The sequence below is a fragment of the Myotis davidii genome, unplaced genomic scaffold, assembly GCF_000327345.1.
Source record: "Myotis davidii unplaced genomic scaffold, ASM32734v1 scaffold290, whole genome shotgun sequence".
In the NCBI taxonomy this organism is placed as follows: Eukaryota; Metazoa; Chordata; class Mammalia; order Chiroptera; family Vespertilionidae; genus Myotis; species Myotis davidii.
In genome coordinates this window covers 1,982,155-1,995,457 of record NW_006285049.1, presented here as the reverse complement: position 1 = coordinate 1,995,457, position 13,303 = coordinate 1,982,155, and the positions used below count along the sequence as shown (strand labels likewise).

The 13,303-nt window shown below is 48.2% G+C and overlaps 1 protein-coding gene across 1 annotated transcript in view; it reads right to left on the bottom strand.

Moving 5' to 3' along the window:
* The window catches only part of COL2A1 (collagen type II alpha 1), a 35,736-nt gene extending 31,746 nt beyond the window's left edge, over positions 1-3,990 (bottom strand). The window contains exon 1 of the mRNA XM_006755570.2: positions 3,970-3,990. Within this exon, the coding sequence (XP_006755633.1) occupies positions 3,970-3,990 (21 nt within the window). The remainder of the gene's footprint in view (positions 1-3,969) is intronic.
* Positions 3,991-13,303: the final 9,313 nt, after the last annotated feature.

The following is a 13,303-nucleotide window of genomic DNA, read 5'->3' as shown; positions in this document are numbered from 1 at the left end:
ATCCTCCTGTTCAACTCCTTGCACTGAACTCTGAGCCACTCCCCAGCCCCAGCCACTGCCAAGAGAAAGCGGGTCTCACAACCACAGTGTCCTGTGGCCCCCCCTTGGGGTCATGGGTTCTGTCTTCTCCACCGGGGAGGTAGAATGACCAAATCCCACTCATTTCTTAAGACCCTCTAGCTGAAAACCCCTCTGACGTCCTTCCCTGACCTGTCTAGAATGCAGGGTCTCTCTGCGTCCCTCTGGCATTTATACCCTGAGTCCACACTTATACTCTAGGCTGCATACTTTGTGTGTAGTTCTCATGTTCCCCCTTGTAGTCATTGGTCCTATGTTACCAACGAACCTGGACGCTCCCTGAAGACAAGCACAGGGCCCAGCACAATGCTGGCACACAGTTAATTCAGCGAAACTCCCGTGAACTAAGGCATTTAAATGCAACCTATGATTTATGATGCAAGCAACATACCAGCAGCTATAAAGTTAGGCATTCATCCATTTGACCTCAACTACAAGTGGCCATAAGAATTCAACGGAAAAATAAGGGTTTTGGTGAAAACACTAAGATATATGAAACGTTGAAATCTATTTTAAAGTGATCTAGTTCCGTGGGCAGCAAAGAGAGACATAGTTCTATTGCTAAGTTGCTCTTGATTTCACTCCCTGACTCTGATGATTCATCTTTGCCAGTGAACTGTATCGACATATAAGAGCTCTAGATTTTTTCCGGTAATCGTGGTTCATCTGTGAAAGCCAAGTTTAGTTCTCCACTCCCTGTGGGGGGAAAGCTTTCTCCTCAGAGATGAGAATTGACAAAAACAAAATAAAACTTAAGTTGACAAAGCCAAAATAAACTATGGAAATTAGTTAAGTTCTAAAGTCAACCAAACACCAATATTAATATTTTACTAATTCATGAATCCAAACAACTACAATTTTCAAACTTGCAATTTGTGACTCTGACTGGAATTGAACCCATATGCGGTGAATATATACGTATGCATTTTGAACATAGTAGAGTCCTTCTTTACTCTATTAGCTCATAGTTGACATAGTGTATTCACAGGCAGCGTCCTCTGACCTCACCATTCAGCAGTAGAAAGAGGCAATATAGGAGAGCAGTTGTTGGATAAAGGCACAATAAGAACAGAAAGAAGAGCCCTAGCTGGTTTGGCTCAGTGGATAGAGCATTGGCCTGCGGACTGAAGGGTCCCGGGTTTGATTCTGGTCAAGGGCAAGTACCTTGGTTGCAGGCTCCTCCCAGGCCCAGCCAGGGCCAGCAGGAGGCAACCAATCAATGTGTTTCTCTCACATTGATATTTCTCTCTCTGTCTTTTCCTCTCTCTTCCGCTCTCTCTAAAAAATCAATGGAAAAATATCCTTGGGTGAGGATTGAAAAAAAGAAAGAAGAAAAGAACAGCAAGAAGGGACAATAAGAGAGGAGATAGAAAAGCAGGAAGAGTTGATGCAAAGATTAAAAAACATGGGGAGGGGCTGGGCAGAGAGGAATAAAGGGGGGAATGGAAGACATCTGTCATACTATCAACAATAAGACACACACACACACACACACGCGCGTGCGCACACACACACACACACACACTTGGTAGCCTAGGGCCAATAGGGTGGAGTCAATAGCACTATAGTCCTCAATGATTCCAGGGAATATTCTGTTTCATAGCATCTGCTACAGTCCCTGCGGTTTATAATGATGAACTCAAATGTCCAACAAAATGTTAATTTAAGTGTATTGTGGTGTCCTTGAGTAGACAGGAAAAAACATAAGTAATCCACTTTCGAAAGGTCTCCATTAAACATAATGAAAATAAATGTTCGTTCACTCAATGTGAAGAATCTATGTCCTGGCAGAGTTAGATGGACGAGGACACACCGTGCTTTCCAGGTCTTTCCAGGTCTGTAGGACCGGAATCAGAGCTGCTGTTTCCCCACTTGGCGGGAGTCAGGCATCCGTGGCTGAGAACAAAGGTCCCACCTCCATCATTCACTTGCACCTTTAAGTACAACACGCCTAATGTAGGTAGAACAGCTAGAAATAAGAGACACAATTAGTGTATCTACACCAAATCAGACCAACTCAGTGAGACAGATGGATTGAACCAGTCATTTTGTGTTGTGTAGACAAAATAACTGTTTCACTATTTTTCCCTCTTTTACGGGGATATTAAATTTAGACTTATGTCAACACAGCCTTATTGGGGAAGATGTTTGTAGGTAGACCGTAAAGAAAAGATCTCTTTCTCTCCCTCGACACAAATCTCATTTTAAAATAGTGATAAAAGTGAGGAAGGATCTACATTCCAAAGAGGCAAGCCCACCCCAAATATGGCAGGTGGTGTGAGTGGGTCCAGCTCCCTCAGTGACATGCCGCTTCTGTTGGCCGGGCTCAGCTCAGACATCCTTTCAAGATGTGTTTATGTTTTGCTTTGGCATTTGGGGGGCAGAGTAACAGGATCAGGACTGTCCAGGACAGGATTCCCAGATTTATTACATTCTAGGAGCATAAATGTGCTATTCTGTCTTCTCGATCGCAAACAGCATTAAGAGTCCCAGCCAGTCTCCTCGGCCCTGCCCCAGCGCCACACTGGAACTGAACACCCACTCCTGTCTGAAATGGGGAAACAGGGAATATTAAGAGACTATCTTTGAATCCATTGAGGAAACAAGAAAAAAAAATGACTGTGAAAAATGCTGCAAAGAAAAAAAAATGCTGCAAGGAAGCACTCTCCTACCTCCTAAAGAACAAACAAACAAACAAACAAAAAACAAACCAGAAAGAGCAGCATTCTGGAAGCCACAGAGCAAGCTGGAGAAGGTCCCTGGGAGAAGTGAGTCTCCAAGGGTGTGTGTGTGTATATATGTATATTGATTTCAGAGAGGAAGGGAGCAGGAGAGAGAGATAGAAACATCAATGATGAAAGAGAGTCATTGATTGGCTGTCTCCTTCATGCTCCCCCCACCCCCCACCCCCCCACACTGGGGATCGAGCCCACAACCCTGGCATGTGCCCTTGACCGGAATCGAACCTAGGACCCATCAGTCTGCAGGCCGACGACACTCTAGCCACTGAGCCAAACCAGTTAGGGTGGGTGGGTGGATTTTGAAATGCAGTGGGATAGTGAGAGGGCAGGTCCCCTATTCAAAAGCAAAGCAGGCAGATGAACCAGGAGACCAGGCAGGGGACCCAAAACAGTGTGGAGTCAGCCACGGCAGCCACTGGGATTAAAACGTGTCACCAGGGATGAAATCGAGGCCAGACACGGAGGACTCCACGAATGCCACTGGTTGTCGCTGAATCAGGCTCAGACCTGCCTTTCCCACTTCTCATTTTCCCCTCTTCTATCTGTCTCCACTAGATAAGCCTTTGGGGGAAAGAGAAATATGTCTGGGCTTTTTGAAGGCTTACAGTTGGAAGCAATGGCTGTACTTTTACACGGAAATGATCTTCCCATTTCACTTTGGTTTTTTTTTAACACAATACTTCATGCCAAATCTTACATTTTCTTGAAGTGTGTGGCTTTCTGGCTTTAAGGGAACATATGTCTCTCTCATCAGCTCCCGATGGCTCTGGGGGAAAGGGAAAAGCATAAACGCCTCAGTGCCGAGCTGTCGGAGCGCTCCCAGCAGAGGTTGCATGTGGAGCACGCAGGTCCACATCCGATGGTGGTCCAGCCACAGCCGTCTCCAAGGGCCAGACAGCGTTTTCTCTGGGCACCTGTCACACAATGGCACAACCCAGTGGCTCCAGGGGACACCCTTTGAGGGGCCAACAACCTGCCAGACATATGTAAGTGGGTGGCTTCTATCTCCTGTCTCTCTCTCTCCCATAATCTCTTTGCACTTACATATGGCCAGTACCATGGAGTTGCCCTCATTCATTCATTCATTCATTCGTTCACTCATCTATCTCTCAAACATGTAGAGAAATCCTATATGAGTCTATTCACATACCTTCTTGAGAGCAGGGGCCATAACTTGGACATTTAAAGTGCTTTCCAGTCTCCCTGTCACTGTGCTGTCCCCTAGTAAATGCTCTAAATTCTTTGCCACTGGACGTGTGGCCCATCGACCAGCAGCATTAAATGATCCGGAACTTGTTAGAAAAACAGAATCTACAAAATCAGGATTGGCATTTTACCAAAATCTCCAGATAAATCATTTGCCAGTTAAGGGTGGATACGTGCCCATCTAAATATTGGTGGACCGGTAGTGATGCCTGGCCCTGGACAGCAGCAGCGTGGTCTATTCGCGGCTGGGACCACGTCCGCCCCGCGAGGAGGGACAGCAGAAAGGAGAAGTGAGCTGAGGGAGAGGGATGGACAGTGGGTTTCAGAGCAGATGACAAATGCATGACTGAGAAGCCTGCTGCTGGGCGGGGGGGAGGCGGGGGGGGTATTAACTCTCAAGCGCTGCCTCCTTCTGAAGTCTGTGGGAGGTCAGACTTCATGTTCCATTTCTCCGACAGGAAACGGAATCGGTGCTAGGAAAGGGCTGACCCATTCCAGAGCTCCCTCCTGAATTCCCTGGAGAGAGCATCAGGGCTCAGCTGCGCACAGAGTAGCTGAGTCTTTCCTCTTTCCCAGGGCCTCCCAGCCCTGCCTCCTGGAAACTCCGGACCCATCACCTCTGCCCGAGTGGGAAGTATCATGGACAGTAAGGAGCTAGACTGGGGTGCCTCCGGGCCGAGCAGGATATGTGTCCCCTCAGAGAGCCAGGCACCTGGAAACCAAGTTTATTCTCTCCAGGGGGTGGGGTGTGCCTGCCCTCCAGGAAGTCCCTGAAAAGCTCAAGGCAACGTGTGGTCAGCTTCTAGTGGGCCCCTGTGCCAAGAACAACCTTGGGAGGGAACAGAAGGACAGTGCGTGCCACCCTGGCCCATGCAGAACCAGTGAGGGTGCCTTGTCTGCTCTGCCCGAGGCCCCTGTCCAGGGAGGGCTGGGGCACCATCTACTCTGCACATCTGCACCCATTTCCAGCCGGGAGGCCAGCTCCTCACCTGACACCACCCACTGCCCGGACACCCCTCCCACCCTCCCAGCCTCCTGGGCTCAGACCCTTGGAGACCTCCTTAACTGTCTCCCCTCACTCTGCTCCCGTCCCCTCCCCCTCCCATCCCTGGGCCAGCCTGCCTCTGCTCCACGTGCTGAGCTAGGCATTTGCTAGGTAGTGTGGGGGACAGCAAGCAAGATGGTTTGACGTGGATCCTGTCCTCAGAGAGACTGCTGCCTCAGAGATATTCACATAAAAAGCCGCACTTTGAGGCAAACGAGTTATACCATGATATGTTGTGACGGGGTGACACGGCTCAGCGCCTGCCACAGGCCCAGGTGCTCCGTTCTGGCCTGTAGCGGAGAACAGCTCCTCCTGACACAGCTCGGGCAGTGACGGCAGCCCGGTCACGTCCGTCCACAGCGTTTACTAACGGTGAGGACCTGCAGCATCTGCCTTCTCCCACCCTCCTCCATCCCCAGGTATACTTTTCTTCCTCTGGCACATTAACTAAGATACCAGCAAGGCCGCCACAATGGTTTCCTTCCTTGTCAACTGGTTATAAAGGACTCCATTCTCATGGGAACAAGAGTAAAAAAATCCTACTTGCACCCAGTTTCCTCCTACACCTGCCCATCGAGAGGCCTGTCCAGTTTCATCCTAAAGGTACCTAGAAATGCACACTATGCTTAATGTTTTCCTGAATAAGTATATAAAGCGATAGGGTGGCCCTTCCCCTTGCCGGGTTCACCAGCTCCATCCTCTTATCCTCTCAGGAGAGTCATTGGGCTCCTTCGAACCTCACCCATAGAGCCGGGAACTGTGCTCACGGGCTCACTGTGAGGATGAAGGAAGGAACAGAGGTGAAGTCTCAGCAGCAGAGAGCTTTGCTGGGGATGCTCAGTGCCATGGGCCGTATCCTCAGCACCGCCTTCCTTGGTCTCCACCCCATGTTGTTGCCCTTGCCCCCTTCCCCCAACATACCAGAAAGAAGCAATCTCACATCTCGATTTCTCATTTAGTCGAGCCCTGTTAGCATTCTTATCTTACCAGTTATGTTTGCATGTGTTTGGATTACAACGGACAGGATCTAGGTTAATTGATGAATAGCCTGGAATTTGAGGTGCAGAGTTGGAGATGTTTTAGTTGTAAAATCAGTAAAGCAAACTGGGCATTCACAAACTTTCAATATTACCTGCAAAGGAAACTTGGCACTAGGGACACATGGGCCCAAAGCTTAGGCACAACTTTTCCCTAAAAAGGAGAACAGAACTTTCCAGGTTATCATGAAAGCTGGGAGACTGAGAGCGACTGACCTCAACAGCTATCAGCTTCCACAAAAAGACACGTTTGATATAACTGTGAAAAGATCAAGATTTGAGAGGAAATGACCTGAAAGGCTTTTTGATATGGTTTGATGAAGATCTCCAGAGGTTCTAACTCTGAGATATGAGAGGGAGACGTTGTCCTTTTCAAGTCAGCTGGTATTTCCAGGCAGGGAGAACAATTCGAAATGAGTAAAATAAGATACCTGATTGTATCTAAGTGTTTCTGTCTCTTTAAGTCTTGCTTGAAATTGTGTAACTTTATTTATAAATTACTTATCCTGATCCTCTGTGATCTTTATATCTAACTGTAGTAATAAAGGGATTTAGTTTGTCAGGAAAGATATATTTAAACTAGAGGCCTGGTGCACGAAAATTCATGCACTGCCCTTTAATTTATATCAAGGACCAATACACCAAAGTGGACAGACACTGAAGGGAGGTCCCTCAGCCCGGCCTGCCCCCTCTCACAGTCCAGGTGCCCTCAGGGGATGTCCTACTGACGGCTTAGCCCCACTTCCCACGGCCAATCAGGGGAAGGCACTGCCCCCATCACCCCCTTGCTGCTGCTGCCTCTGGCCTCCCTCTGCAGGGAGTGACCCAGCGATTAGGGGAAGGCAATGACCCCATCACACCAAAGCCACAGCAGCTGCCTGAACCTCGGCCCGCAGCCATCATGGTTTGCCTGAGGCTTGGCCTGGCCCTGGACAGCAGCAACCATCAGCAGCAGCTTGCCTGAGCCTCGGACCGGCCCTGGACAGCAGCAGATGCCATCTGAGGCTTGCCTGAGCCTCAGGCAGCTGCTGCGGCTTTGTCTGGAAGGGCGCAGAGTCAAGTCCCTGCCCACCTGCATGTGCCTCGCTGAGCACACAGCCCTGCCCACCCACGTGCACCTGCTGCACACACAGCCTCCTGCTGATCAGTTGTTATGGCGTGATGGTGTGACAACCATTAGCAAATTAGCTCTTTATTATATAGGACAGGAAACTGCATATTCCAGGTTGTTCAGATTGCCTGCAGATAAGAGAGAGCCTCCACCTGGTGGCAGAGGGTCACAATTGCAGGCACAGCGCCCAGCAGCAAATGGTCTGAGGAGTGCTGACTGGGCCAATGCCACCTAACAGCAAGCATCAGGTCCTCTCCTCTTGTGGAAGGGCTATAAATACCTAACGGTCTACTTGTGAAGTTAGTTAGCATGTCTCTCTTGGTGAGATTACACCTCCTGACATTAAGTAAATGAGAACACATAACAAATGTTCACTTCCCCAATATTAATGCCTGTGAGTGTCTGTCTACTTTGGTGTATTGGTCCTTGATATTAAATTAAAGGGCAGTGGTTACTTTTGTCTAGCACCGATTCTCAATGAAGATAACACTTGATGAGAGCTATTGGATAATTTCCTATCCTGAGAACTTGTGAGTAACATGATCAAGACTGGGGTGGGGAAGAGATAAGGAAATTTCGAGAAACATTGGCTGTTGTCAGTTTATGCATTTATTGAGAGCGGACTGATCACCACTTTGGCACGCTGGGCTGCACAGCTTGCAAATGTGCAGGATGGTGTGTCTGGAGACTCACAAAAGGAGCTACTGTTTCTTCTTTCCAGCTTGGAAACAGTGCTCATTGCTTCACCTTTCTTTACTCACAGTGAGTTACTCATTAGAGAGGTTGCTTTATTACTGAGATACGTATATGTGTTGGGGGCCGTGGGGGGAGTTTTAGTTATCCCAGAAGGAGTGTGTCCAAGGTGAATCCAACACCTTGTGGTGGGTAGAGGTGAGAAGACAGGAAAAAGGCAATTTCATTATCAACCTTTCTAACACCTGTATTGTGTACTGTGTCATAGATGCACAGTCATGTAATGTTCCATTCCTTTCCTTGAATAGCTCATACATTCTTGCAAATCTCATGGGCATGGGGCAGTAGAAAAAACACCGGCCTTGGAGTCAGGAAAGCTAAATTTAACACCGACCTACGCCTCTAACTAGCCACGTGATCTTGATCACAATGCTTTACTCTGTGGGCCTCAGTGCTTCCCCTGTGGTTTTGTGATGAGAGGCACCAGCTCGTTTCTTTCCCTTCACCGCTTTACCCTCATCCTCACAGAATTTAGGTTTACTATTAATGACCCATCAATTTAATCTGAAAATCAACCACTAGGAAGCGAAAACGAGTGATCAGCTGGCTGAAGGGTTAACTTTCCCGCCCAGTGTGGCTAAGTCAGCTGGACCCTCCCCTGCCCCTGGGACTCAGCACCCCTCTCCCAGCCCGACCTGTCTCCTGGGTCCAGGCCAGTTGTCCAAGGAAAGCAGAGCAGTTGTCCACAAATAGGAAGCAGGCCTCCTCCAGGCACTTCGCTTTCCCCAAGACCCAGAGAAAGTGCCCTGAGAGAGGGAATGTCTAGATTTGTCTCCTGTGTTTTGGCTTGGAAGACGAAGAATCCCCATCAGCTGCTCGTGGGCATCTCGGCTGGTCTTCTGGGCTCTCGTGACTAATGATGACAGATGCTCTGACAGAAAGATCACCTGGAGCCCTGTGTTTTCTTGCCTGAGTCATGGGCCAGCCAGAGGTAGGGAAGGAATTCCCAGAGCAACCTGGTGTTAACCTCTAGCCAAACTGACATTCCTACTGAGCTGTCGTGGGTAAAACTCTCCGAGAATGCTAATCGGCGCTCAAGTAGACATCAGTGAGTCAGCTAGTGTTTATAGGGTGGTAGTCTGTGGACAAAAGTGTGAGTACTCTAACCTGAACACCTACTACAGATCCAGCGCACAGGCACAATGTGAAGAGCACAAAAGAAATGTTTTGTAACCCCTGCCACCAATAAAGCTTCAACCACATTTAAAGAGATGGCCACTTGTCCTGGCTGGGTGGTTCCGTTGGTTGGAGCATCATTCCATGCACCAAAAGGTTGCAGATTCAATTCCCAGTCAGGGTGCACACGGGAGGCAATGGACCAATGTTTCTCTCTCACATCAATGTTTCTCTCTCTCTCTCTCTCTCTCTCTCTCTCTCTCTCTCTCTCTCTCTCTTTCTCTTTCTCTCGGATTTAAAGAAATGGCCACTCAAATAGGGTTTCAGGGACAGATCTCAGATGATGGAAGTATTCTATATCTGCTGTCCCTTAGGGGAGCCCCTAGCCACGTGTGGCAATTGAGTACTTGAAATATGATGAATGCAGTTGAGAAACTAAATTTTTAAGTTTATTTCATTTTAATTGGTTTTACTTTTCATTAAATAGCCAGATGTGGCTAGTAGCTACCATACTGGAGGATACAGCACATTCTTGCCTCTCCAGCAGCCTCACATCACCTGGGAGACTGTTAGAAATACAGAATTTCAGGCCCTAGCCCAGACCTACTGAATCAGAACCTTCATTCTAACAAGATCCTGAGGTCATCTGTTTGCACGTTAAGGTTGAGAGGCACTAGTCTAGGGCAGGGCTTTCCGTCTTGACTGCATGTTAGAATCACTTGCATATTGGGGAGCTTTTGAAACTCCCAATGCTGTGTGACTGCACCGCAGACAGATTAAACCAGAATTACTTGGTGCGGGGCATGGAATCCAGGCATCAATGCTACCTAAGCCCCTGTATGATTTGGTGAGCACCCAAGGTTGAGAACAGCTGCCCTCAGGCCATGCAGGTGAGCACCCAAGGTTGAGAACAGCTGCCCTCAGGCCATGCAGCCAGCCGGGGCCACACTCCAATGGCCGGTGGCCAGCCCATCTGAGGGCCAGCAACTTGTGTAGCCTCTGCATTCACTTGGGCCTGGCTGGGAAGCCAAAGGGAGTTATTCATCCTCAGCAAGTGTGAGAACTGGCTGGGCCTGTGTTTGTTTCCAAGTGAGATGTTCATTAGCTTTTGACAAAACACATCCAAATGCCACACCATCAAAGCGCATTGGCCCGGCAGATGACTGACGGTGGGAAGGGCTGATTCATTCCTCGCTCTGCGACCTGGATCACCCTGCCATCCCGGAGCAGCCCATGAAGGGAGCTATTCTTCCCATCCCGGGTGGAGGTGGCTGGTTTTCCCAATGCCACTTGTCTTCGGCTGCCCCTCCCTGCCACTCAGCAAGTGTCTGAGGGCCACTGGGGCCAAAGAGAAAAGGTGGGTTTTCCTGAAGAGCCGGACTCTCTCCTCCTGTTGATCCCAACGGGACCTGAGAGGCTCCAGCCACTTTCTAGTGACAAATGGCATTTGCAGAGATGAGCCTCATCTCCCAGTTGGTGAAGGTTCGGGCCAAGCATGTTGAACTCTGCCTCTGAGGAAATCAGGTCTCAGGAGCAGCGAGGCTGTCCCAGGGCAGGAGCTGCAGCCCACGTGGAGCACCGGTTTCCAGTCTCGCTGAGGAATGTCACCCTTGACTTCAGTGGGATGGAGATGCAAGTGGTCCACTTTGGAAATGCGATCCTCAACATGCGAGTATTAGCTCATTTGTCTTGGTGTGTCTATAGGATTCATAGTTCTGTGACCCCCCATGCCAACCTTAGGAGACTTGGCTGAGGCAAGGGTGCCCTCAGGAAGGTTACAAGAGAGCAAGCTGTGATGCTTTGCCCATCGTGGGGCAAGGGAGGCGTGAGGGTCAGACCTGGGAGTGCCCAGGACGGCCCGAGCAGGGGCCGCTGCTGCTCTCCCTTCACGTCCACCTCCACATGCCAGCTACCCAGCGTCCTGCAGATGTCCAGATATCCTTAGAAAGCTTTGTTAGCCAGTGCCCCCTGGGCCACAAGTCACATCTGAATGAGGCTCTCTGTGCTCCAACTGGACATGAGCTCATTTCCAGGGAAGAATCAGGAAAGAGGCAGAGGGAAGACTGTCTCTCCTCCATGGCCGTGTAGGGGAGGTTGTGCCCAATGGAAGCAGATGTTGGCCAATGTTATTCCGCTGTCTCAACTCTACTGCTGGTCCGCTGCCTCAGTGAAGACCCCGCTGCCTCAGTGAAGACTCCGTCACCCACCTGCACTGTTGTCTGTGCTGTATAGAGAGCACTTTGCAAAATGCTGCCTAATTCTTCAGTGGCACTTATTAGCATGCCATAAAGAACCAGGACCCAGCAGGCTACCTGATGGTCCAGTGGTCCAACCTCTTGACTTAGAGACAGGGAAGTGAGGCCGAGGGGGCAGAGCTGTGAACCAGAAAGGAAGCATCAGCAACACTTTTTTTTTAAAAGGCCCTAGCTGGTTTGGCTCAGTGGATGGAACGTCAGCCTGTGGACTGAAGGGTCCCAGGTTCGATTCCTGTCAAGGGCACATGTCTGGGTTGCGGGCTCAATTCCCAGTAGGGGGCGTGCAGGAGGCAGCCAATCAATGATTCTCTCTCATCATTGATGGTTCTCTCTCTCTCTTTATCTCTCTCTCCCTTTCCCCTCCTCTCTGAAATCAATAAAATAATTTTTTTTTTTTTAAAAAAAGAAAGATCTTCCCTTCTGGGGGAAACATAGGCATTAACCTGGGAAGTGGTGTTTTTTAAAAAAAGAACTGAAATGTTGTTCATGGATTTTTTTGCATCAATTTTCATTTTAAAATACTGTTTATTCTGATTACTGGGATTTTTTAGTGCACCTTAAACTTTGCACCCAAGGCGAGTGCCTCGCTCGCCTCACCCTAGGCCGGGCCCTGGCAGGAAAGCTAGAGACTTGCCCAAAGTGACACTGGCTTGGACAAGAGGCAAAAGGAGAACTTGGGTCCTCCAACTATGTCCACCTTCTTATTCTCTATCAGCTTTCAGTGCAAGTCCTGTTTCTCCAAATAAGGGAGAACTTATAGAATAACAACACCCTTACAGGGTTATATCCCAGCCCGAGAAGCAATGTTAAAAAATCCAAGAAACGGCAAAATTGTTCCCTAAATAAAGGATTATTGTTGGTGACAGTATCAAAACATTGACACCACAGTGAGATAACAATAAATACAGAAACACATGCCCAAATATGGACCCCCAGCCCAGCCCTCCTCTCACCTGCCCTGCTTTGGAAACCACGGAGCCCCTTCCAATCCTCCTACACCCAGGCTGATGTTCTTCCAAAGAGTTTGCTTCTTTCACCACACCCCCTCTGCTCACCAGCACATATGGTACCATGCTATCCACGCTGGTCTACACGGGACTTCATGCTGTGTATCTTGGAGATGATTCTACATCAACACGCTAAAAACATCCCCATTCGTTTAATGATTGCTTAGTATTCCATTGTACAAAATTATGATATATCATCATTTCTTTTAGTCCCCTTTGCTGGACATTTGGGTTATTTCTAGTGTTTTGCTGAAAAAATATTTGTATAGATGTCCTTTGCACATGTGTATGTTTATCTGTAGGATAATTTCCTGGGAACAAAATTGCTAGGTCAAAATTGATGTGCATTAAACATTTCAACAGATATTGCTAAATTCCCTTCCACGTGGCACATGCCATTCCCGCCAACAATGCCAGCAACTTATGAGAATGCATATTCAGGTATTTAGCATCGCCGTTGCCAACCACTGCCGTGCCGTTTACAACCCTCTGGTCCTTGTCAATCTGAAGAGTGAGACACGGCATCTCGGTGTGGCTTTGACTGGCATTTCTCTTATTAAGACTGAGTTTGGCTTTGTTTTCTAGGAACTCTTTGTTCACATTCTGTATCCACTTTTCTGTTGTATTTTTGTATTTTATACTGTATTTGACTCGGATGTGCTCTTTGTAAGGGACGCTAGACCTTGCTTATGAGAAGAGTTGCAAGTACTTTGTGATGCAACATTTTGTCTTTGACTTTGCCCATGGGGGTTTTGTGAGTTTGCCATACAGAATCTTTTTATTTTTCATGGTTAAATTTGTCATTATTTTATTGCATAGTTTCTGGTTTCATTCATAGACTTTAAAATAGTCTCGTGGTTTCTTTTGGGTTTCTTTAGGGTTTAATTTTTACATTTAAACATTTGATCCACAGGCAATTTATTTCGTTTTAAGGTGTAGGTATGAATCTGACTT